At 39.3% G+C, this 27539-nt stretch overlaps 1 protein-coding gene and 1 long non-coding RNA gene across 6 annotated transcripts in view; one reads left to right on the top strand and one right to left on the bottom strand.

Moving 5' to 3' along the window:
* Window positions 1–1086: 1086 nt before the first annotated feature.
* Window positions 1087–27539, bottom strand: part of PLD1 (phospholipase D1) — a 205797-nt gene continuing 179344 nt past the window's right edge. For all 5 annotated transcript variants that reach the window (XM_045502972.1, XM_045502974.1, XM_045502975.1 and 2 more), the window contains 4 exons: window positions 21301–21435; window positions 13510–13663; window positions 5250–5367; window positions 1087–3366 (listed from right to left, as the gene is read on the bottom strand). In XM_045502972.1, the coding sequence (XP_045358928.1) occupies window positions 3142–3366; window positions 5250–5367; window positions 13510–13663; window positions 21301–21435 (632 nt within the window). In that variant the 3' untranslated portion in view covers window positions 1087–3141. The remainder of the gene's footprint in view (window positions 3367–5249; window positions 5368–13509; window positions 13664–21300; window positions 21436–27539) is intronic.
* On the top strand, window positions 19339–26376 carry LOC123611249. Its single transcript, XR_006718511.1, has 3 exons — window positions 19339–20018; window positions 21129–22628; window positions 26334–26376. It is a non-coding gene; the product is annotated as an uncharacterized LOC123611249 (long non-coding RNA).

Raw genomic sequence — 27539 nt, 5'->3', positions numbered from 1 at the left:
CGCAGATGGTCTTAATCTGCAGAAAGGCTTCTCAGCTTGCCGTTTTCCTCTGGGAGACTGTTCGTTCATGATATATTACAATCGCTCAAGTTATTACATAAGAGATTAACTCTTCATGTTTTTGACTACCTACAGATGAAATTTTTTTCCAAAGGTGTTAGTAAAATAAAACCATTATTTTGTATTACAATGTGCCCCTCAATTATCTAATGGCTACCTCTCCAAGCCTTTGCATGATGCATCAGAGCTGAGAGTTAAGAACATTCCAAGGAAGGGTGAATCACTGAGTGGACACTTAATACAGAGTAAATGCCTGCATCAGACCTGCTATGTTGAGTATCCTCCAACAACTAAGCTTGGATAACCTGAATAGCTTTGCTAGCTACCCTACTTTCTACCATTCGTTTTGTGTGATCAGAGGATTTTTTTCCTTCTTGAAAACAAAAATTATCACAGAGATGATCAGAGTATTGGGTACAGCATTTATAGGTGCTTCAGAGGATTATAGTCAATTTAAAATGTTGAGCAGATTCATAAAATGTTGAGCCTTTGCAAGGCTTTGAATCCTTTGCATTTTAAAGTTGATATCAGGTATGGCAATGTTAAAGTATTTGAACTTCTATTAGGTAGCAGCGGTGTCAGGATGATGGGTAATTAGGCCATGCAGTACACCTCGTGTCCACATCCCATGTGACTTCTGCAGAATGCTGCGCTATGTAAGCTGCTATTGCAAATAGGCAACTATTGTGTGGAATGTTCCATAAGATCCGCCAAGTAAAGCCAGTAGCCTCCCATCTTTGCAAATAAACATCTTGCCTTTGAGGAGATGCAGGGGAAAGAAAACTTGCCACTGAAACCAACAGTAAGATTTCTTGTCTGAGACTCCATAAATCTGTCATTTCATTAGCTCTCCCCTCGACTTCGTTGATTCACCTAACAAAGAGTTACTAAGCCCCTCCTATGTGCCAGGTACTGTCTCAGCTCTGCAGATACACTAGGAACAAAACACAGCAAAGCCCCTGCCCTGTGGAGCTTACATTCAAGCAGGGGAAGACAGATGAGCACATGAGTACATCACACGACATATCCTGCCTGAAATCTGTTTACTGCATCTCCTTGCATTTGGACAATGTTGAAGTCAAGGGAGAGGCCAGTAATGAACCACAGCAAGTTCATTAGTCCTGCCTCCACCATCTCTCAATTGAGTGAAACTCAAGTGAGTCCTTCAAACAATCTGGGCCTCAGTTTCCTCATCTATAAAATGGGGAGAGGTTGGCTTATGTGATTTTTTTTTAAAAGAGAAGGGGTGCTTTTAGGCTTTTATTTTTCATGGTGTTAAAGGAGCATCTTGCACAAAATCAAAAGCCAGCATGTTGACTGTTCTACAGTTTACAATATATTTAAAAGTAAAGTATAAGACATCCTTAGGTATTCCATATACACTCAGCACTTTCAATGCCAATCTAAACTTCATAAATAGCAAATGTCTTATGTACAGCTGCTATAGAATGAAGTCATTTTTCACCATCTTCAGCTATCTGAGAAACTATTTATTCATAAAGCACAGTTCTACCTCATTGGTCTGAAATGTTCTCTGGCTGTGAAATCCTTTTGTGAATGTGACACTCTCTCCTACCCACCCAGATTATTGACTTTGTGCTCCTGTTTAACCTTTTCCATTGGCCTATTAGCTCCACGAAAATGGATTGGGTCCTTGCCTCTTTGAAGAATGGCTCAAATGAGGTTCTGCCCAGGTAATCCATACGTGTGTAATCAATGCCCCCACACCATGTTTTATGAGCACAGGCCTTTTGGGAACCTACATCAGCTCTTTAGGCTAGAAGAATAGTTCTGCTTTGTAAAATTAGAGCTATGGTGTACCAAAGGGTGTGCTAGAATTCAAAAAGGAAAAACGGGTTTCCAGAACAATTCATAGACCAGGACGATGTGAATTAATAAAGATCCTAACCTCTTTAGAAGCCTGGTGGAATGTTAATGTATATTGAATAATGCAAGTTAAGTAGCACATATTTTGCAATCAATTAATTTTTCTTAAAGAAGATAACATAGCTGGAGAGCTGAATGTCAACTAAGGTTAGGCTCCTAACTTATTAATGTGGTAGGAGTTATGAAGCCTCTGATTCTCTTGAAAGACAAAATGCATTCACTGGTCTGATTTTCAAATGCAGAAACTCAAATTTCAATCAGTCCAGCAGCTAAGGATGATAGGACATTTTCCAGGACTATAAGAAATCTCCTCTTCTTGTCTGAATCAGATCCCTGCTGACACCTTGGAGGTTTCTGAAGGCTGCATGCTCTGAGTTTTATCAGTTGCTGTGTAATGAAATATCCTACATATGTTTTCAAATTTGATCAGGTGGGCCCTATCAAAAGAACATATCTTGTCACTGCCTTTGGAGGCAAAGTGAAATCTCTGCCTCAATAACCAAATTTAATTCCTTCCTATTCCTCTGTGGTGTTAAGATCTATAGTGTCAATGTTATCAGAAGTGCCTTACATGGGCTGCTATGTACATAGCATCTGCCCTGTGCCTTCAGTCACTGAAAAGGAATAAGGCCCACATCTTGGGTGGGTAAACACTATGACTTCAGGATCAGATGGGCAGGGGTATCTCAAGTAACCTTGAAGAACCTGGAAGCAGCCTCACATCTTCTATTATTAAACAATGTCTCAAACGGTGTCTGTATGCACTATGAAATGAGGGCAGGTCCAGCAGTCAGTCACCAGCTGCATAAATGAAGGTCAGAGGAGAACAAAAAGGTTTAGACAATTTTTGGCTACCTGGATCACAGGTACAGGTAAATTCTTGTTAGTAAAGGAAATGCATTTTGATGTACATCATGGAATTTGAGTATGTGTTTAAGTTGTTGAGCATATGCTACCATTAAGAATGCAGTCCCTTTTTACAAGGATAAGCACGAGGAATTATAAAGCCCACCTGATGTTCAGCATCCTTCTATCAGTAGGACCACAGCCCTGCCCAGCCAATCCAAAGGGTCTGTGGGTTGGATACAATAGTGCATCGGGGCTGGCTTTGGCTGTGAGGGTCTCCAGAATGTCACTGTGTGTGCAGTGTACCTTTCGAGGTGGGAGTTCTTGAGCTGCAAATGAATAGAACCCTTAAGTCCAAACCTCTGTGGGCACTATGGCTTCTTTGGTTCCAACGGAAGGCAGTAGGCTTTCTTCAGACAAGAAATAAAAGGGGAATTGCACCAAGAACCCACGGATCTTTTTCAGTTCTTCCTCGGCTCTAATGGGATCCTCCTTTGCTAATATGGGTTTGCTAATAAAGTCTCTCAATTGAATTAAATTGTGTACTTCATCATTGGGAAGGCACCGGAACACCTGATTAAAACACAAATGGGAAGAAACTAGGTCATAAGTCTAAAAGGAAAGATATCCCCTTATGGAAAAATACTAATTCCAACAGACAAAATCTTTGCTTTATGAAACACGTATTAGTTTTATGCTACAGCACAGACCTCACTGAAGAATTGCTTCTCTTATTTGCTCCAAAGAAACTACTAGATTTGTTTCCATCAAAAAAAAAAAGTCATAGATAGATCCTTCTATATGATCTACACAAGTCATTGACTTCAGGATAAAGTCAAGCTAGTGGTACAGGAATTCCACTGATGTTATTCTACATTAAGGTTAAGTTTTTGGATAATATGGATAATAATTCCCCCAATTTCACTGGAGGTTCTGCTCTAAGAGGAAAATTGCATATTATATTTTCTCTTAGCTTTTTATTTTCAAAAATGTTCATATCTGTACCTGTATGAAAGTTATCAATTGCACACTTATTTTGCTAATTGAAAATGAGCTTCATATATCAGAATACTTCCCTCCTGAACACTTCAGCATGTATTAAGGATAAGGATGCACCTATATAACCACAATACCATTCTCACGTCTCAGAAAATCAATTCCAAGTCATTTAAGATATAGTCCATATTCAGATTTTCCCTATTATTATTCCCTAAATGCTTTCTATAGCTGCTATCCCACCCTCCCCCCAAGGATCCAAACAAGGCTGTGCACTGCATTTTTAAAATTACATTAAAAATTTTTTTTTAATGTTTATTTTTGAGAGAGAGAGAGAGAAAGAGAGAGAGAGAGACAGACAGACAGAGCTCGAGAGGGGAAGGGCCAGAGAGGGAGGGAGACACGGAATCTGAAGCAGGCTCCAGGCTTGGAGCTGTCAGCACAGAGCCTGATGCAGGGCTCGAACTCACAAACTGTGAGATCATGACCTGAGCTGAAGTCGGACGCTTAACCGACTGAGCCACCCAGGCACCGCTAAAATTACATTTTAAAATATTCCATGCACATGACCTATTTGATCATGGCCTTGAGTCCTCAGTATGAAATAAGGCTATGTAGATTGTCATGTTTCATTAGGAATGATGAATTCTCCATCCTGGAAGGGACTCTGGCAGTCATGAAGAAGAAAAACACATTCTTATGCAACTTCTGAAAGATGGTCAGTGGATCTCAGCTTGAATATTTTCTGTGACAGAAAACTGGCTACTTCATGAAGTAACCTGTTCCACTGTTGGACACCTCTTGACTCTTCTACATTTTTTTACCATAACCATGAACAAAACTTACCAAAAGATACATTTGGCTTCCCTAACATATGGAGCTGGTTTTAAAATGCCCTTCCAAAATGAGAGCTGTCCAACAGAGGAAGTGTTTCATTATTAATAAATTTCATCATAAGGATGGATGCCATTTACTATGCACTATGTGCTAACTGCATTTAAAAGACTATTCTTTATTTTCATAACCGACCTATCCCTCTCAGTTTATAGAAGAACGGAGGGCTCAGAAAGTCAAATCACTACACACAAAATTATCACCAGCAAGTGGGTGAGCTGGGTTGTACCCCAGTCTGACTCATTTTAGGATCCCATCTGCTTCTTTTCTCTTTGTCGCTAGACATGTCCAAAGGCTGGATAACCACCTGCTAAGGATGCTCATGATGGGATCCCAGTGTCAGATCAGAGATCAGAATGTCACTAATGTCTCTTTGAAACCATAATCCATGATACTTTTTGGCTTTGTTTTTCAATGTCTACAAAGAGGTATTTTATTACAACTTGGAAATGTACCAGTTTTTTACACTCATTAAGAATACTCTGTCCCAATAATATGCAGAAATAATGACGTGCTTTTGTGACGTGATTCAATTAAAAAAGGTGGCGGTGATATGCAAACCTCACCTTATCATAAATTGTAGCATTTCGAGCTGCCGTTGCAACCCATACCTCCTTGAAGAATTTGTCACTCACTGGATCCTGAATGTTTTCGCTTGGGTCAGAAAGATAGCCAAGGACAACCCTGAAATACAAGCACCCTGTGAAATGAGTAACTGGCATAAAGAAGTTTGCAGCAGGTATTGTTTCAAATAGTAATGCAATTCAGGCACTCAACCAGAGAAGTCCATTTTTTTTTTTAAAGAAAATCAAAGAAGCCATTAAAACTGTGTGTGTGTGTGTGTGTGTGTGTGTGTGTAAAACCTTAGCTGCAAAACAAAACAAAACAAAACAAAACAAAACAAAACCTAAGTTGTTTGATGCTTGAAAGTCTTAACTATTGGATAGACAGAAAGACCTTAATTTAGTTCCAAGAGAATCCTTGGAATTTGGCCTAAGGGGGTGAGAACCTTGGAGGATAGGGTTAGCATTCCAGACAAGGGCCAGCAAATGTGCTAAGCCCTTTCCAAGAACTGTCTCAGTAAATCCTCAATAATCTCATAAGGAAGGAACTATTATTATCTTCATTTTACAAATAAGGGAACTAAGGCACAGAGAGGATACGTAATTTGTTCAAGGTCATACAGCTGGTAAGCTGCAGATCTGGGACTCCAGACCATCTGACACCAAAACCTGTGCTCTTAACCACAATGATGTATCCCTTTCTCCTCCCTCCCTCCCCTCTTCCCTCCCTTCTCCCCTTCCTCCCTTCCTCCCTTCTCTTGGGCCAAGAACAATGCCAAACTCTAGGGTACAGAAATGAATACAAAAGATGTGGAGCCTTTTTGGGTAAAGTTAAATTTAATGGGGAAGACCAACAATGAATAAATAGTCATCCTTAAAAAGAATGAATGAAAATACTGACTGTGCTTTAAAAGCATGAGAGTGCATGGGGGTGTTCCCCCACCCTTCCTGTTTACCTGGCCCCACCTCCTGTCTTTTAGGATTTGATGCAAGTCTTCCCCTTGATTCCTGGCTTCCCCTTCTCTCATCTCCCATTTTTCTCTTTCAGTCCCCAGAAATGTGAATCTTCTTCTGCTCCCCCACTGCACTTTACCTATGCTTTGTTTTATCAGAACAACTGCAGTCCTTTATACACTTTTTGTTTTTAGCAGCTCTCTGTACCACTTCTAGCATGTGAATTCTTTGAGAGAGCATGACTTGGCTACTCTCATATCCCCAGAGTGCCTGGCAAAAAAGAAACCACATACTAGATGTTGTCTGACTTGATCCTATATAAGCGGTGGTCTAGAAATAACAAGAAATTCTCAAGCAAAGCAAGCTAAGTTTTAGAGGATGTATTTGAAAATGATAAAAGCCCCTGTGTTTATAGAAGGCCCTGGAGTAAAAAAAAACAAAAACAAACGAACAAACAAAAAACATTTACACCTCAGTCCTGTGAGGCAGACGGCACAGAGTTCCCATTTTGCAGACGGGAAGCTAAAGTTTGGAGACCTACTACTAACAGAGCGAGATTTCAAACGGAGTCTAAAGCCCTTTCTCACATGCCTGATAGGTTCCAAGAAGATCAAAAAGGCTAGTGTTACATTGAAAACAGAAGTAAGGAAATAGGTCTTAGAAGGACTTTGTATTTTACACTGAGTGAAACTGGGACAGATTGCAAACACTGGAGCAGAGGAGTGGCAGGACCTGATTGACATATGAAAACACGGCTGCTGTATTGAGAGCAGGGTGAGGGTTGCAGCAGGGAGGACACTTAGGACTTCCTGCAGTAATCTTGGTGACAGATGATGGTGGCCTGGGCGGTGGAGAGGCAGGCAGAGCCACCAGGTTTTACCGATAAAGTAGACGTATGATGCGGGAACAAGTGAAGCATCAGGGATGACTAAAAGGGTTTGGCTTGGGGGAGCCTGGATGGCTTAGTCGGTAAAGCGTCCAACTTCAGCTCAGGTCACGATCTTGCAGGTTGTGAGTTCGAGCCCCATGTCAGGCTCTGTGCTGACAGCTCACAGCCTGGAGCCTGCTTTGGAGTCTGTGTCTCCCTCTCTCTGCCCCACCCCTGCTCATCTCTCTGTGTCTCTCTCTCTCAAAAATAAACAAACATTAAAATTTTTAAAAAAAAAAAAAGGGTTTTGGCTTGAGTAACAGATGAATGTAGTTGCCATTGGCCGACATGGGGACTTCTGTTGGTAGGGCCAGCTAGTGGGAGAAGACCAGGAATTGGATTTTGAACCTGTTGCGACTCCCATTAAACATTCATGTGGTAATGCAAAGTAGGCAGCTGGAGAAACGAATCTGGAGTTTGGGAGAGAGGGCCTGGCTGGAGATAGAAATTTGAGAATTGTCCCCATATTTATGTTCATAAAGCCGTGGGACCTTAACTGAGTTTACCAAAGGAGTGAGTATAGGACCTGGTGTGCCTCAACGGTGGGGAAGAGGAGGAGCATCCAGGGAGCCTGGAGAAAAGCCACGATGTCATGTCCCCGAACCATGAGAACTGTGTCAACTTCAGAGGAGAATTGACTGTTGGATTCAACACTGTGGAGGTCATTCTATTGTCACCCTCTCTGTATTTAAATATATGTAGATTTACATCGTCATTTTTTTAAATTTGATTTTATTTTTTTTTAATTTTGAGAGAGAGACAGAGAGCCAGCCAGGGAGGGGCAGGAGCCAGTGAAACAGAATTCCAAGCAGGCTCCATGCTGTCAGCGCAGAGCCCGATGCAGGGCTCGAGCTCACGAACCAGGAGATCATGACCTGAGCTGAAGTCAACAGTCAGATGCTTAACCAACTGAGCCACCCAGGCACCCCTATATCATCATTTTTAATGGTTGCAAAATCCCATAATGTGAAATTTCTTTAACCGATTATTTTGTTATGACCTTTTGGATGGTTTCCAACTTTTCATTATTGGGAGCAACTTTACAATGAACATAATTTATTCATCATGTAGAATCCTTTGTGAATTTGTATGATTACTTCACCAGGAGAAATTTTAGAATTAAAATTTACTTCCAGAAAGGCTGTTCTGGCACACACACTGTAACTGTGCATATGTTCCCCAGTCATCTCCAACTTTATTAACTTCTGAAAAAGCTCAGCCAGGTTTACAGGGATAAAAGGACATCTCTTTTTAGTTTCAGTCTGCACTTTTCCCACTGTATAAAAATTCTGTAAAATAAATGGATTTGGCACTATGGGCTCACTAGGATTTTTAGGGTTTTACAACCTCAAAATTTTATGTCTACTTCAAATAATGTCTCCTTCAAACTACATAGGAATAACTTTTGAAAAAAAGGATCTAAGGGGTGATGTTTGCACACAGATGCCGGCTGTTCCTAAGACCCAAAGCAAAATGCGACTGCACCACATTTGAAAGCCAGTGCAAGTTATGACAATGTATCACTTATAATAATACCTTTGATGGGGATCAGATACAACCAGCTGAAAACTTGGCCAAAAGAATATCTCTGTGACTTTGCTTTTAAATGAAAACAAGAGGTGACACAATGTGTCCACCAAGGTATCCGTTAAGAGCTTGTTTGTAGAATACATATTTAAGTAAGTCTACAATAGATCATTTTTAATGATTTTTTTGTTTTATTTTATTTTGAGAGAGAGTGCACGTGCAGCTGCATACAAGTGGGAGAAGGGCAGAGAGAGGGAGAGAGAAAGAAAGGGAGAGGGAGAGGGAGAGAGAGAATCTCAAGTAGGCTCCATACTCAGCACAGAGCCTGACACGTGGCTTGATCTCACAACCCTGAGATCATGACCTGAGCTGAAATCATAACCAACTGAGCCACCCAGGCTCCTATAACAGATTGTTTTTCATAATAAATTATTTGTCCTGTCAGTTTTTTAATTATAAGAGATTCATATTACAATGCACAGTAAAAACACTATGAAGTCTTCTGGATATTCTTTTGAGGACTAAGGTTTGACAGAAATCTAGTCTGATTTAATGCTGGTGTGTATCATGGGAATTATTTAATGTTTGTTTATGCATCAGTGGGACAGGAAGAAAACTGCAGAAAATAGTTCCTGTTCTTTCCATTCCTCACGTCTATCACTTTAAATGATTCTGAGCTCTACTTGTGTGGATAATGGTTCCTGTTGAGTGATGGTTACATCTGTAAAGTTGGATAATTTTCTAGGACTTAATGAACTGTTCAGCACATGGCTGTGACATTAAGTGCAGTACCCTGATGTTTGGCTCTATTTAGAATTGATTTCACATTGAAATGTGTCTCTCTATTTCTATTCAAAAATAACCCAGATGGAAAATGGATGGAAGCTGCAATTTTGTGTGTGTGTGTGAGAAAATGGCTGTGCTCTAGGCCCCAATATTATCTTTCAGAACATTTCCTAATAAAATCAATCAAGGTTTTTTGTGGTGCTTTATACTATATTATCTGTGTTTGCCACTGGGACAACGTGAAAATGATTGTTCAAGGACAACTGCTTCTCTAAGACGCTTTGAAAATTGTCAGAAAAATAAAAGCACCCAAGAATATACTTAACACGAAATGCATAGGATCAGCACTAAAAAGTTAAAATAAAACTCTAATGATTACTGAAGAGCAATGACCCCAATAATGAAAACCTTAGAGCTTTATTAAAGAAAAATCCGAAAAGAATTTGAAAAAACTGAAGCTTATGCATTGTTCTTCAACAGGATGACTCAACACTATGAATATGTCCATTCTTTTTATATTAATCTATAAATCTATTGTGTCCTCAACAACAACAAAAAACTTGAAGAGAATGTGAATAAGTATTCTCAAGTTCATGTGGAAGAGTGAATGTTTAAGAGCAGCCAAGATTATTCTGCCAAAGAATATTGATTTGGGAAGTGGGGTGGCAAGAAGCAGTATTCAAGTGCCCAGCTACAATTAAAGTGGTGTCACGCTGGGACAAGTAAGCAAACTACATTATCATGTAGTGGAGAGACTACAGGTAAAGTGAGGATTTATAGCCTTGTGATGTGTCATAAGGAGGCACTGCATGTCAGAGAGGCAGAGAATACTGCAGATCATTTAGTTCTGGATCAACTGGTAGGTTGGGAGGAAAAGTTAAGAGTCGCTACCTCATTTCTTACATGAAAATAAGCTACAGAGGTTAAATGTAAAAAGCAATATCAAAGAAGAACTAGAAGAACATATAGTATTTGATCTTGGGTTGGGGAAACCATACGAAGCATGCAAGAAAAGGAGGGGGGAAAAACCTGTTAGATTTAATTAGTAAGAATTGAAGTTTCCCACAAATACTCTCAATATGATTTGAAGGCAACTGACAGATCAGATTTGCAACCAATGTGACAAAAGAATTAGCCTCTTATATACTTACATTACTTACAAATCATTCAAAGAAAGGGAAACATTCCAACAAAATGGGCAAAGGACACGAATAGGCTAGGTAATTTCCAGTGGAAAAATTACAAGAACAATATGGCTAATGAACATTTTTTTTTAAAACCCTCAAAAAATGCAAACTAAAATAATGAAATTCCATTTGAAATCCAACAAATTGGCAAAGATTAAATAAAATAATAGAACCCAGTGATGGTAGAGACAGGAGCAATGAGCCCTCTAAAGCATTATTCATGATAACAGCAAGAAGTTAGAGGATAAAGGAAACAGTACACTTCCTTTGATTTGAAATTCCACAGTAAGGATCTAGTTAAGGAAACAATTAAGAAAGTAAATCAGGGGCGCCTGGGTGGCGCAGTCGGTTAAGTGTCCGACTTCAGCCAGGTCACGATCTCGCGGTCCGTGAGTTCGAGCCCCGCGTCGGGCTCTGGGCTGATGGCTCAGAGCCTGGAGCCTGTTTCTGATTCTGTGTCTCCCTCTCTCTCTGCCCCTCCCCCGTTCATGCTCTGTCTCTCTCTGTCCCAAAAATAAATAAACGTTGAAAAAAAAATTTTTTTTTTAAATTAAAAAAAAAAAAAAAAAGAAAGTAAATCAGATTTTGTCTACGAAAATACCCACCTCATTTATTTATTTTAAAGATTTTATTTGTAAGTGATCTCTACACCCAATGTGAGGCTTGAGCTCGCAGTCCTGAGATCGAGGGTCGCAGACTCCACAACTGAGCCAGCCAGGCATCCCTATACCACTTTTTCATATCTGTGAAAAACCTGCCTATCAACGAGGTCTTATTATGTGGAAGAATTACAGCATACTCATATGATGTAACACAATGCATCATTAAATGTTATAGAGGAATACTTAATGACACAGAAAAGTGTGTGTAACATTATTTAAATAATAAAGAACTTCATAGGACTGTAAGATTCTAATTATGTTTTAAAAAAGAAATACACAATAGTAATATATATGTACAGAACAAAGTGGAATGATATACAGCAGATGTTAAAATTGCTAGCTCTGGGCAGTGGGATTACAGATAATTTAATTTTCTTTTCTTTACATTTTTTTTTTTTTACTGTTTATTTATTTTTGAGAGAGAGAGAGAGTGAGCAAGAGTGGGGGAGGGGCAGAGAGAGAAGGGGACAGAGGATGCGTCGCGGGCTCTGTGCTGACAGCCCAATGTGAGGCCCGAACTCACAAACCATGAGATCATGACCTGAGCCAAAGTCGAACACTTAATGGACTGAGGCACCCAGGCGACCCGATGAATTTAATTTTCTCATTGCTCACCTGTATTTGCCAAATTTTCTACAACAAAAATACGTTGTAATCAAAACCACCTACACCTTTTTAATTATACCTTTAGAAAGTTATAAAGAAACTCACCACTCTAAAGAGAATACTTCAGTTCTCATGGAACTGAAAAGACATTTGTTTCTAGCTTACACGAAGAAATATTTGCTTCCTCATATATGCTGCAGTAGGCAATCAATGGGTTGATTAACAGGGTACTAATTTTAATCCCTTCCGCACGAAACAACAAATTAACATTAGAAGCTAATTGAAATATCAATGGTTTGGGAAAAAAAATCTTACTGGCAAAACAATTAGTAACAAAAGCAATAAAAACTGTTAAGTAGTATTGACAGATTTTGAGGGATGGATTCACTGAGCTCCTGGGGCAGAGAGGAGCAGAATGACCCCTCTCTGGAACTGAAGCTTATCTCGCTTCTCAAAAGCCAGAATCTGGACGGCGAGGTACCAAGGGAGTGGCTGGTAGCATTTTCAGGGAGCGAAGGACTCATTATGCGCCTATCTACAAGTGAACCCGTTTCCAAGCTCAACCACTCATGCCAGAAAAACTTAAAACAGCAGTGCTGTGAAGCATAGTATGCTTTCCCCAAATAGCTTAAAGCTTAATCAGGGACACTCGCTGCCCCTCGCTGTGGAGGCCACGGTGAAAACCCATCTCGGCAGATATAGCTCTAGAATCATGGAAACGTGGGCTTACTGTAAAGGCCTTGGGATGGAAGAGTGGTCAGGATCTTCTATTGACCATGAGCAGAGTGACGGGATCTGAGCTAGGCTCTAGAAGGATTGCTCAGACCACTTAGACTAAAGGGGCTGGGGTGAGACTAGTTAGAGCCCAGCACCAGAAAGTTCTCAGAAACATTAACCCAACGAAAAGACTCCTTTAGGGGCATATGGCCTTTGCTTCCCAGCCCAGTGTTCTCTTAGCTTGACCACAGATTAGTTTAAAACTCACATCTTCTTGGAGGAGATCAGGAATCTTTCATGTCTGCAGCTGAAGTTTCCACACTTTACTATCAGTAGTCACTGACACCCTCCTTTAATAATTTTTCTTACATCCCGGTATTATTGGGACTATTACAATTTTTAAAAATGGACTTACTTTGAAAACCTTAAATAGACACAGATGGGTTGACCCAACCTGGTCCTAAATCAATGAATAAATTTAAAATGCTATTTGTCTCAATTACACATAAAAATAATAAAAACAGGGGTACCTGGGTGGCTCAGTCAGTTGAACATCTGACTCTTGAGTTTGGCTCAGGTCATGATCCCAGGGTCGTGAGTTCAAGCCCCGTGTCAGGTTCCACGCTGGGTGCTCTCTCCCTCCCTCTGCCCCTCCCCCACTCATCTTCTATCTCTCAAAAGATAATAATAAAAAACGATTAAAATAGAGAATGTTTATGCCCCAGATAAAGTAATTTCTAACACTACTGGTGACTCACATCTCATATTCTGGGAGATGCTGTTTTAGACGAAGAATCTGGGGGATGATATGACTGCTAAGGGCAGGAGGTGGGGCTGGGTTTCAGCAAACACCACAGTGAAACCATGTAAGAAGGACACAGCTTTGGACGGCCCACCTGAAGCTCTGCAGCCGAAGTCCTTGGGCGAACCGGCCAGCTTGGTATTCTTCCCCATCCATTACTGAAGGGACTGTCTCTGTGTCCTGTATAATGACAGCCATTTCACTGTCACGCTTCCCCAGCATGCTTCGGTCGTTTATGTTGGCAGAGCCTATAAGGAGAACCAGTGACATGGGACGATATTCTCGTCATAGCAGACACGGTTGGTTGCCCTCCCCACTCAATTCTTCCTTGCTAAGAAAACCTTACTTTTGTTCAGGTTATCAAGAGATGCTGAGTTTTAGGAAGAGGAGGCCCGCCCTAACCCAGGCATGAGTCTTGATCAGTCCAAGCCAGCCATGGTAATTTCATGATTTTTGCCCGTGACTGGCTTAGGAATGAGCACTTGACAAGATTGTAGCCAGTGTGACATGAAGAAAAGTCTGCAGGGGCTTCTGAGAAAGTTTATCTCCTTCTTATAAACAGACACCAGCCCGGAATGTGGTCTCTTCCAGCCTTTGGATATTCTGGTTTGAATGTTGGATGAAGACATGATGCCAGGAGCTGCTGCAGCCATTTTATAACCAAGAGGGGACAAGCAGACAAGTTGAAGATAGCAGAGCAGAATGAAGAAAAACTCCGGGTCTTCAGGCCACTGAACTAGCCAACTTTCTTACCTTTTGGTGTGTAGAGTAATACATTTTCCTTATTGTCTCACACAATTCTAGCTGAGTTTTCATCTGGTGGCTCAAAGGATTCTAACTGATGTAATCATTAAGCACACAAAGAGAAAAGACACACCAGTTCAGAGTTCAGCCCAGTCAGCATTTAGACTTAAGAATCAGACTCTGCAGAGTCTGATTACTTAACTCACCGTCATATACTTATGAATGCCAAACCCCAGAGTAGCCTCACAACTGAGAGAGTCCACTCTCAAATACGGATTATCATTAGTGGCTTTGGACTTAACATTCTCTTGCCTAACTTGTGTGGTATGCGAACAGCTTCTATCAACTTCCTTCCATGCTATTTTGAAATCCAAATGAGCTGAGAATGTTGACTTTCACATGTGAAGGGCAAGTATTTTAATATTAGTTCAACCTGTGCTTTCTCCACTCCTCTGCTGTGTATTCAGAAACCCCAGCACGTTTTTCTGCACTCATCACTATGGATTCATGGTTTTGAATCCTTGAGATGTCCTACAAACTACAGAAGGAACCTGACCTTTTCTCTTCCTCTTCCCTTAGTCACAAATGCCACTGCTTCTGCAGACACAGAGCAGAAGGGTTGGACGGAACAGGAGCAGAGGCTACCTTCTGTGATGGGGACAGTCAGGGTATAAGGTGATAGCAGCCCCGCCCTGAGACTAAATGGCAGCATGTTGTACGTGAGGAAAAGCTGGACCCTTCCTAAAGAGATTTTACTGCCATTTGCCACAATATCGTCACATAGTTGATACGGAAGTCTACGATAACTATGGAGGTGAATGGTGGTCCCGTGGGGACCCTGGGTGACAAAGAAAGGATGGAGCAAGTACTTCACAGAAATTTGGGAGCACTTTGGAGCTCTGTAAGCTGGGAACCATCGACACGCTTTGTTTTGTTAGCAACAAATAGTCTTTTATGCATGTACTTACGTTTTGATTTTTCTGTAAAATTTGTAGCCGTATCCTTGGGCTTCACAGTTGGCCCAGCGTTAATTTGGACAGAGCCATTTAACCTTTTCCAGCTTTAATTTGATCTTTCATAAATCGAGATCATAACACAGATCTTGTAGGGTTCTTGTGACAACTAAGTGAGACTATGTGAAAGAATTTAGTAATCTATAAACTGCTCTACAATTTTTTTTTATGTTTGTTTATTTTGAGAGAGAGAGAGACAGAGAGAAAGCATGAGTGAAGGAGACAGAATCCCAAGTAGGCTCTGCACGGTCAGCACAGAGTCCGACTCGGGGCTTGATCTCACGAACCGTGAGATCATGACCTGAGCTGAAATCAAGCGTCGGGCGCTTAACCGACTGAGCCACCCAGGTGCCCAAAACCATTCAATATTTAGAGAATGACCTTTCCTAAGTCTGCTTTTTAGAAAACATTTTAAACGTTGTGATATATAAAAAAAAATACAAAAGAATGTATGCAAACATGTATGTACAAGTTAAATATGCATACATGCACAATTTAAATGTATCCATATGTAGATAATCTTTTGAGATTTGCTTCTTTCATTCAGTATTATGTCTTTGGGATTTATCTGTGTCTAATAGTAATGCATTATTTTCCTTGAACGAGCACAGCAGGACTTATTTATTCATTCTACTGTTGATGGGTGTTTTGGGTTATTTTTAGTGTTTTTCTATGATGCACAAACACTCTACATAGCGATCTGTTTCCTGTTTGCACACGTGGGAGTTTACCAGTGCTCCATAGGAGTGGCGTCCCTGGTGCTCCAGCTTTGTCAATACCTGGATTGTCCAACTTTTACATTTTTGCCAAATGGTATTTTTAAAAGCTGTTCTTTGTGTCATATTAATGCAGATGAACGTCTTTTCCTATGTTTATGGGCCTCAGGTATGTCCTCTTTGGTGACATGCCTATACAATTCCTTTGCCCGTTTTCCTTTGGATGTTTTTTCATATTGATTTATGGTAGTATTTTGTAGGTTTTGAATATTGTGTTGCCATTATCCTTTTTTCAGTTTATGGTTTATGTTTTTATTCTCTTTAATAGTGCTTTTTAATGAATAAGGTTCTGAATTTTAATGCAGTTGGGTTTACCTGTCTTTTCCTTCTTGGTTTGTGTTTTATTTTTATTTATTTATTTTTTAATTTTTTTTTTTAACGTTTATTTATTTTTGAGACAGAGAGAGACAGAGCATGAATGGGGGAGGGTCAGAGAGAGAGGGTGACAAAGAATCTGAAACAGGCTCCAGGCTCTGAGTTGTCAGCACAGAGCCCGACGCGGGGCTTGAACCCACAGACTGCAAGATCATGACCTGAGCTGAAGTCGGACACTTAACCGACTGAGCCACCCAGGCGCCCCATTTGGTTTGTGTTTTAAAAAGTGTCTTGGGGCGCCCGGATGGCTCAGTCGGTTGAGCGTCCGACTTTGGCTCAGGTCATGGTCTCACGGTTTGTGGGTTCGAGCCCCGCGTCAGGCTCTGTGCTGACAGCTCAGAGCCTGGAGCTTACTTCAGATTCTGTGTTTCCTCCTCTCTCTGCCCCTCCCATGTTCATGCTCTATCTCTCACTGTCTCCCAATAAAAAATAAACATTTTTAAAAAAATTCTATGGGAGGCAGAAAAATGGCCCCCAAAGATGACTGTGTTCTAATCCCCAAAGCCTAGGAATATGTTATGTTACACAGAAAAGGGGAATTAAGGTTGTTAATCAGCTGGCCTTAAAGCAGGGTGATGAACCTGGATTATCCAGGTGGGACCAACACAGTCCCAAGAGTATTTTTTTTTTTAATTCTTTGTTTTTAATGTTTATTTTTGAGTGAGAGAGAGAGAGCATGTGTGAGTGAGGGGCAGAGAAAGAGAGGGAGACGCAGAATCCGAAGCAGGCTCCAGGCTCTGAGTTGTCAGCACAGAGCCCGACGCGGGGCTCGAACCCATGAACCACGAGATCATGACCTGAGCCGAAGTCGGACGCTCAAGCGACTGAGCCACCCAGGCGCCCCTCACAAGGGTCTTTAAAAGTGAAGAGGATTCAGAGGGACATGTAATTAGAGAAGTTTGGGCTGAGACTTTTGGGAACTCTCGGAGAGAAACAAAGTTGCTGCTTCCGAGGATAGAGGAAGAGGGCCACTGACAGACTCTAGCACCGGAAAAGGCAAGGAATTAGCTTCTCTCTTGGAGCCTCCAGGAAGGAATGTAGCCCGGCTGACACCCTCATTGTAGCCCAGTGAGACCCACGTTGGACTTCTCATCTACAGAACTGTTGGGTAATAAATGACCACTAAATTTGTAGTCATTTGTTTTAGCAGTCACAGACAGCTAATTCACCAGTTCTACTCTGTTTTAGCTGATTTGTTTTCTCTCTCTTTTTTTAATGTTTATTCATCTCTGAAGAGACAGAGAAAGACAGAGTGTGAGCGGGGGAGGGGCAGAGAGAGGGGGAGACACAGAATCTGAAGCAGGCTCCAGGCTCTGAGCTGTCAGCACAGAGCCCAACGCGGGGCTTGAACCCATGAACCATGAGATCATGACCTGAGCCGAAGTCGGATGCTTAACCAACGGAGCCACTCCGGTGTCCCCAGCTTGTTTTTTTTGTTTTTTTTTTTTTAATTTTTTTTTTCAACGTTTATTTATTTTTGGGACAGAGAGCGACAGAGCATGAACGGGGGAGGGGCAGAGAGAGAGGGAGACACAGAATCGGAAACAGGCTCCAGGCTCTGAGCCATCAGCCCAGAGCCTGACGCGGGGCTCGAACTCACGGACCGCGAGATCGTGACCTGGCTGAAGTCGGACGCTTAACCGACTGCGCCACCCAGGCGCCCCGCCCCCAGCTTGTTTTAAAGGAAACCTGATTCTTCTACGGAGTCCACATGCACTACTCAGTACTTTTTACCCACTTGTGTTCTCTGTTCTTCCAGTTCAGAATTTCTCAGCTTGGACTGCATGTGAGTGGCACCCACAAGGCTTTTAAAAATACTGGTGCCAAAAAAAACAAAAAACAAACCTTGATGCCTGCGCCCCAACCAGACCAATTAATCCTGGAATTTCCAGAAATAGGAACCAGTTTTCCCCCAGTACCCCTCCATCCCTTTATCCACTAAGGCACCTTTTTTAGGGGATCCATTTTACAGTAAATTGTAGATACGGATAAACTTCCCCCCAAATTTTATACATAGATTTTATTTGAGAGACAATAGGGGAGAGAGAGAATCTTAAGCAGGCTCCACACTCAGTGCAGAGCCCGACACAAAGCTCGATCCCATGACCCTGGGATCGTGACCTGAGCTGAAATCAAGAGTCTCAACCGACTGAACCACCCAGGCACCCCACTGATCTGTATTTTTAAAGCCCCCCAGTCAACTCTAATGCAGCCAGGGTTGGGATCTGTGGGATTAGGCTAAGTGTAGGCAGCCGTTCAACTACACACTTTCCTCAGCCACTCTGAAGCCTGTCCTTTCAGGACTGATACTCATTACTTCTACATAGTTTCCCACCTACCAATCTCATTGACGCCTCTGGGCCCTCTGACTCCCGCTCGGCAATACCCACTCTGACGTTTCTGGTGTTAGGTGGAAAGAGCACCTCCCTCCCCTCTAGACCTTGAGCCCTGTGGGGCAGTGGCATTGTTTGATTCAAGTTTTATGTCTCCCCATTGTGCTCTGTAGTGGATTACACACACACACACACACACACACACACACACACACACACACATCATTTCATTTAGTCAACAGGATACTCTAATTCTAGTTAAGGAGAGCCTTGTTTTGTTTAGGAAAGCAAACAAAATGTTAGTTTGGTTAAGTGCCAATATTAAGATGGATTAGAAAAGTGGACTTGGCCACAGATTTCATGAGCAGCAGGGGCATTAGGGCAAGGGATAATTAAAACTCCACACAGAAGAGATCTGTAGTGCAGGAAAACAAGTATTTCCTTGTGAGGAAAATGTGAGAATAAAAATTAGATGTTTTTCTTCTGTCAATTGTTCAATAACCCTGGCGTACTTTTGCCATGTTAGAAACTTTAGCCACAGGCTACTTTAACTTCTTTTAAGCTTTTAAATGCTTGCTTAACACCTGTAAGTTATTTTCAACCTAACTTCTCAAACTCCTCTCTGAGAATTTGAAATACTGTTCTCTGTGTTATGAATTTAGAGCAGCAACAAACTTGCTTCTCTTAGAGTTTCCCCTGAGACAGAGAACACAAAAGTATCTTTGGCTTTTCTGTGGGGAAATCTGTTTTGCCCTTGGGGAAAGAGAAAAATCCAGCCCCTAAAGACTAGCAAGTAAGACCTCTTCAGACTCCCAAGGCCACTACTTTGGTTTCGAGAAAATGGGTAAGAATTATGTGCAAGACGGATTATTGCTAGCCTAAATAAACGGTAGCCTTGGAAAATTCACAGAACTTTCTAGAAAATAAGTCAGTTAAAAAACTCAACAAATCTATTTAATCATTAGCTCTGTTACTGCAAAGTACTCTTCATCTATACTTTTATTTAAAGTACAGCAGGCTGAAAGCCAAAATGAGCTTTAAAAGGAAAATATGTACATCTGTCAATTTTAACTTCCAGACTTTTGAAATCTTGCTGAAGAAATCAACTGAATTTTATTTGGCTTTGTTTGTTTGTTTTTCCATTTCAGCAAACATCAGTACTCCTCCTCTCCAACTGTCATTGACAAATTTAATATGAAAATATTCTGAGATTGGCTTCTGAAGAGCAAGGCCTGAGTCGCTTGGGGAAAATAAGAGAAACCTTGTTTATTGGGGGAATAGGAAAGTCGATAAATCCCGGACGAGCTTTGATCCTAAGAGAGCAACAGACAGAAGACACAGATATTTTTCCAAATGCCCTGGGTAAGTATTAAAAGAATGTGTGTGTGTGTGTGTGTGTGTGTGTGTGTGTGTGTGTCTACACATATATATGTATCACCACACTGTGGTCTATACATTTTCTGGTTTCAGAATTACTTTTTCTGTTTTTTCAACTCATATTCCAGAGAAGACAATCTCATTATTCCTAGATATGAAGTTTTGTTTTTTATCAGTGGAGGATAGGGATGGAAAAGGCATATTTACTGCCAAAAGATTTCAAAACACTCTACAACATTTAGTTTCTCAAAGAATAGGGAAGTACCTTATTATAGTGGAGAAAATACATTTTATACATTTTTTCCTGGAAATTTATTTTCTTGAGTTTTTATTTAAGTTCCAGTTAGTTAACATACAGTATATTAGTTTCAGGTGTACAGTTTAATGACTCAACACTTCCATACATCACCCAATGCTCATGACAAGTGAATTCCTTGATCCCATCACCTATTTAACCCGTGCCCCCACCCACCTCCCCTGGGGTAATCATCAGTTTGTTCTCTACAGTTAAGAATCTGTTTCTAGGTTTGCCTCTCTGTCTCTCTGTCTCTCTCTTGTTTTTCCCCTTTGCTCATTTGTTTTATTTCTTAAATTCCACACGAGTGAAATCATATGGCATTTTCTTTCTCTGATTTATTTCACTTAGTACATGTAGATATAGATATAGATATAGATATAGATATAGATATAGATATAGATATAGATATGTGTGTGTATACATATATATACATATATATACACATATATACACACATATATATACATGAGAGAAAGAGAGACAGAGAGAGAGAGCTAGCACTTCTTTATATATATATAAATATAGTACTATAGTATAAATATAGTACTATATATATATATATAGTACTTCTTTATCCATGCATCAGACAATGGACAGTTGGGCTGTTCATTTTCCCTCCCCATGTCTTCCCCTCCAGCCCCCAAAATCTAGGTACTTAGATTCAAAATAAAAATAAGGAGGTAATAAAGAATTAATGAGAACAACTGATTACTATACTGCTGGGTTAAACCACTGCTCTGGATACTGTAATTTGCACAATGGTTATTTAGTTGCTCTGTGCCTTTGTTTCTTCACAGATGAAAACAGAGATTATTAGAAAGGACACAAGTGAAAAAGACTGCTCCAGAAATGTTTTAGATAACATGTTAGAGTCCCTGTCAACTGCAAAGGAATCTTGGGAGGAAGAGAAAGAAGGATTTTTGCGTGAAGTCAACCAGCAAGCAACACAATTAGAGACCATGTACTTACCAATAATAACAGTGTTGTCATCAGCAATTAGCAACTTGCTGTGGACATAGATGAGCTCAGTGACTAGGTTTCCTTCAAGCTCTGCATGCGTTCTAAGGCCACAGAATGATATGTAATTTATCCACTGATTGCCAACTATAAAGTAAAAAAGAAAGTATTCAAATGAATATGACCTAGCTCAATAAAGGCACATTACATTTTACTGTTTTTCAAAACAAATATACTCATTAAATAGGTGGTTAAGAATAGATTGTATAGTGTGTGTGTGTGTGTGTGTGTGTGTGTGTGTGTGTGTGTGTAATATCAGAACTCACCCAGGATCTATTTTTGCTATCAGAAGAATCTTGTACTATTAATATGGATGGATACACATTAAAAAACCATACTGGAGTGTTTGCTATGAATTACTTTTTCTGAGGCAATCAAAAACATATCAAATGTGAACATGTATTTTAATGATTGGATGAGCAACTACTAACGAGTGATAATTAAAGCAGAGCCAGAGTAGATAACCAAGACATCAGTGTCACATTTGCATCTACCTTGGTTCACACTTGCTGCCGCTTAAATCAGATGCAAAAATATGAATGCCTAAACTACTTGATATAGACATAGTTTGCAGCATTTTCAACACACAGCAGCAGTTAAATTTTATAGACTTTGTGTAAATAAAAATGTTGGCAATTGAATAACACTCCTTCTAAATCATTAAAATCAGGAAATGAAAGAACCTAACTACATTTGACTTTGGAGAATTTTCTCCAGAGCAAGCAGTACCAGGTTTGTACTTTAAAATGCTGCCCTCTCATCACATGAAGGCCATTCGTGTGATAAGAAGAAATGCATTCCATACCAAGCCAACCCATAACCATTATCCTGGCATGAATGTCAGTCACACAATTTTATGGTCCTTCTCCCACACAGCAGTTGTCCTGGATAAGGAAAGTCTTATACTAAGAATAAATGGAGCAGAGCAAAACCATCACGAATTCTAATAGAAAGAGAATATAATTTTTCTCCTTTAAGAGAATCTGAAGCATTCTAACAGAAACAATGGCGGTTCATGTTCTGTTTACTGAAGTTTCCATGTATTACTGATGCTTTCTATTATCCTGTTGATGTTACTCGGTATTTCTATCAAATATGAGGGTCTTGGAAAGAAATTCATTCATAGGTTATATAGAGAGATTGGTCCATTTACAGATAACCCTTCCCTTATATATGTAAATAATATTGTAGCTTTGTTTGCCAAGAGTTGATGTGTTGATGTACTAGTACATGATGTGTAAGAGATGCGTTCCTAAAAAGGTTCACGTACATAAGATTTTGTAAATAAATTTCTTCCCCATTTGTTAATGTTATATTGGAAAGATGGCTCATCTAAAGCATCAACTCCTGAAATCTCTGATCCAGGAGAAAGAAGTATTTCCTCTTTTAAGCCTATCAGACCCATAAAATTCCTGGAAAATATTTCTTTTTTTAAATTTTTTTTTTCAACGTTTATTTATTTTTGGGACAGAGAGAGACAGAGCATGAACGGGGGAGGGGCAGAGAGAGAAGGAGACACAGAATCGGAAGCAGGCTCCAGGCTCTGAGCCATCAGCCCAGAGCCCGACGCGGGGCTCGAACTCGCGGACCACGAGATCGTGACCTGGCTGAAGTCGGACGCTTAACCGACTGCGCCACCCAGGCGCCCCTCCTGGAAAATATTTCTAACATAACACCTAGTATATTATTTTACATTCATTTAATCCTCCATTTCTTCTACTCTTATGGAGGTCTTATACATTTTTGTACCCCTATCATTGCATAGTGCTAAAGGAAGGTGAATAAATGAGTGAATGGATAAATGGATAAATGGACAGTCAGGTGACAGCTAATATTTTAGCTTTTGGTATCGTCAATTTATTTTCCTGAAGCTGGCTCATGATCTAAAACTTTAAGATATAAAGCAGGTTTTTAAAGGAATCGTGGAGAAAATTCCTTGCTAGAGTAAATAAGGTTTTGCAGTAACTTCCCATAAAAAATCCACATTAAGCTATATGGTAGGCTGATGGTTCTCAGTGTGCATAAGGACTGCCTCTGTGAGGACCTCTCAGAAATGGAATCTGGAAACCCTCCCCAGAGGTTCTGAGTCAGTAGAAATCTATAATCCAATAACTGCCTTAGGGGATATCATTCTTTTGGGGGTTTTTGTTTTGGTTTTTGGGGGATATCATTCTCTGAATGACACTGTTGCAGAGCTTGGCATTTATGGATTTAACACTAGTGGTACACATTCAGAAAATGATACACCATGCCAAAGTGAGATGCATTCCAGTGGTGCAAGTCTGCTCAGTATGAGGACATCCATTAATATAAAACATGATATTGATCAAGCTGGGGAGAAAAATCATACGATTATTATAACAGATGCTGAAGAGCTTTTTACACAATTCAGCACCCATTCTGGATAAAAATAATGAAGAAAACAGAAAATGAATCCTTTCTTAACATGCTTAAAACTATGTAATATATATATATATGTATTATACACATATAATATGTGTGCATGTATATAATATTTTCAATACTATTTAACATTGCCTTGGAGGTATCAGCTAATGTATTTAGATAAGAAAAGTCACATAAGTATAACCATCTCCATTTCCAGATAATATGATAGTATACCTGGGGAATCAATGATAAAAATATCTCAAATGATAAAAAAATTAAATATGACAATAGGATATAAATTAATATATAGAAATCAATAGCCTTCATACACACAAACAATGACCATTTAGAGGATAAAAATCAGAGAAACTGTTGCTTACAATGGCAGGAAAAAGGATAAAACACAAAGATAAACAATAAGCTTATCATCAGGTGTCTGAAATCTTTATGAAGAAAAAATTAAAACACTATCAAAAGACACAAGAATAGATTTGAGCAAATAAAGACACCCTTGTTCTGGGATAGAACAATTCAACATTAAAAAGATGCCAACTCTCTCCATCTTAACTTATAAATTTAACATAATCTCAGTAGAAATACCAACCTGTTTTTATGGACCTAGAAAACTTAATATTATAATTCATACAGAAAAAGAAACATCCAAGAATGGCTATGATAAAAGCTGGAAAAGAAAAACTATGAGGGGGCATTAACACTATCTGATATTAACACATACTATAAAATCTGTATAATTAAAACAATGCTGCACCAGCATATGAAAAGACAGTTAAAACCACTGAATTCAATAGAAAGCACATACAAAAGCACATACAAAAATTTTTGTGTATGATAAAAGGTGGCATCTCAAATGGCAAAGACTTTTACATAAAGATCCATAGCTTATAAATAAAATTCTAGTATCATTGCATAGCTCTTTGAAAAAGAAAAATTATATACATACCTCATACCAATCACAAGAATAAACCCCAAATGGACCAGAAATAGAAATGCAAGCATATGAAACGATACAAGTGTTAGAAGAAAACAGAGTGAATTCTTATATAACCTGAGTGTAAAGAAGTCTTATAACTACCTAGAGACAATAAAAGAAAAACATCAATAACTTTGGCTAGATTTAAAAAAAAAAAAAAAAAACAAACACATGACACAAAACACCACAAGCAAAAAAAAAAAAAAAAAAAAAAAAGACAAATGACAAAGCAGGAGAAGGTATTTGCAGTAAGTATATATCACAGATAAAGAGCTAAGAAGTCCAAACCTATAATGAACTCTTAATAACTTAAGGGATAAAAAGATCAAAATCGTGATGGAAAAAATGTGCAAAAGACATACACAATTCACACACACAAAAAGATACACTTGAAAAGATATTCTTCCTCATAACAGAAATACAAAACTATACTGAGAAACCATTTCTTACCTATGGTATTGGCAAAAAACAACACATTCTGTCAGTGAGACTGGGTTGAAGCAGGTTCTCTCATATATTGGTGGCGCGAAACCAAATTGATACAAATTGGTGGGGGGGGGGAGGATTTGGCAATATTTAACAAAAAGTATATTTTAAAAATTATTTTATTTATTTTTCCATCATGATAAAGTGTACTCTTTAATCCCCATCACATATTTTACCCATCCTCCTATCTGCCTCCTCTTTGGTAACCATCAGTTTGTTCTCTATAGTTAAGAGTCTGTTTCTTGGTTTGTTGCTCTTTTTTTTCCTTTGCTCATTTGTTTTATTTCTTAAATTCCGCCTATGAGTGAGATCATATGGGCATTTGTTTTTCTCTGGCTGACTTATTTCACTTAGGATTAGCAATCCCACCCTAGAAATTTACCATAAATATACACTTCCAACAAAAAAGAATATATGTGGACAAGGTTATTCATTGCATAACTGTAACTGAAACATACTGAAAACAATCTAAATGTCCACCCAGAGGGCAATGATTGAACGACTATGGCAAATCTATATGTGGAAGACCATGCAGATGTCAAAATAAATGAAGAGTTCCATGAATTGATATGGGAAAAGTAAGAATATATGCATTATATCTGCTCATTTGTACAAAAAGAAACACTGTAAGAATATTCTAGAAACTGACAAAATTGGCTACAGATAGCAGATGTAAGGGAAATAGGGTAGAGAAGATGGGTGGGGAGGAAACTGACACAAAGTATAGGGAAGTGATATTTATCTTAGTATGTCATTTTTATGGTTCTGATTATTGGAAGTATATTGCACACACTCAAAAAAAATCAAGAAAAATATAGGAAAAAAACCTCTAAAATAGAACAGACTAAAGAAATGAATCTAACTGTATTTCAAATTAATAACATAACCCAAGTAAATTTTGAACACTAACATTTGAGTATATACCATTAGGCTAAAGACAAAAAGAACTATAAACAAATATTGAATTTTGGGGAATAGATTTATTTTTCATAGTAGTATAGGCTAGCAATTCTAAAACTATTTTCCGTGTATTATAGGATTGAGGAAATATATACATTGTAGATAAAAGGAGCCAGGTTTCTCACTGTGAGAGAAAGGAGTTTTAAAAATAGAAAGAGAGGGGGCGCCTGGGTGGCGCAGTCGGTTGAGCGTCGGACTTCAGCCAGGTCACGATCTCGCGGTCCGTGAGTTCGAGCCCCGCGTCAGGCTCTGGGCTGATGGCTCGGAGCCTGGAGCCTGTTTCCGATTCTGTGTCTCCCTCTCTCTCTGCCCCTCCCCCGTTCATGCTCTGTCTCTCTCTGTCCCAAAAATAAATAAACGTTGAAAAAAAAAATAGAAAAAGAGATATCCAGAAAGAACTCTGTGGTATGGGACTGGAACTGGAAGCCTTAGCGTGGAGACAGACAGATGGACAAACAGATATATTTATGGGTGATAGATAGGTAATGTGTATACCACAGGTCTTAAAGCAATGACATCCCGGTAGCAATGATCATTTCTAGCACCAGGATTTTGGTTTCTAAATGTCACTTTCCACTAGAAGAATCTAGGTTTCTTGGAGGAATGGCTGATTCTAGGGCTAATTCTGGGAATATACAAGAAGAGTATAGAACTCTTCTTGTGCCACCAAGAAAAAAATGCTGATGGGAACATATCAAAAGCACAGATGAGCCAGCTTATAAAGGTACTCACTGGCCAAACCTGTGCAAGCTGGGCATTAAAATTATATTCACTAAATAAAATAAGAATCCATAAGTCCATACCAATGCAAATACATAAATAAATACATAAATACATACATTTTTGCTATAAAGGACACCAGTAATTCAACTGGTGAAATTTCAATAAGGTGTACAAATAAGATAATAATATTATATCAATGTTAATTTCATTAATTTGATAATGGAATTCTACCTGCTTTTTTTAATGTCTTTTTTTTTCTTTTCAGAAACACATACTCAAGTATTTAGGGGTAAATGGGCATTATAGCTGCAACTTATATATCCTAAGATATATATGATATGGTATCATATCATATTTTATTATATATATATATATATACACACACATATATATACATATATATATATAATAAGAAATGGTTCTTAAGAGAAAAACCCATCTGTCTACGAATCTAACTATTATGAAAGAATGACAAAACAAAGAAGGTAAAAGGTTAACATTTGGGTAATCAGGATGAAGGGTATACGGCAGTTCTAGAAGGCCTTCTGTAAGTCTGAAATTATTTTAAAATAATTTTTTTTTAATTTTTTTTTCAACGTTTATTTATTTTTTTGGGACAGAGAGAGACAGAGCATGAACGGGG

The sequence above is a fragment of the Leopardus geoffroyi genome, chromosome C2 (assembly GCF_018350155.1).
Source record: "Leopardus geoffroyi isolate Oge1 chromosome C2, O.geoffroyi_Oge1_pat1.0, whole genome shotgun sequence".
In the NCBI taxonomy this organism is placed as follows: Eukaryota; Metazoa; Chordata; class Mammalia; order Carnivora; family Felidae; genus Leopardus; species Leopardus geoffroyi.
Note: the sequence above shows the minus strand (reverse complement) of the source record. Positions and strands in the feature narration are given on the sequence as shown.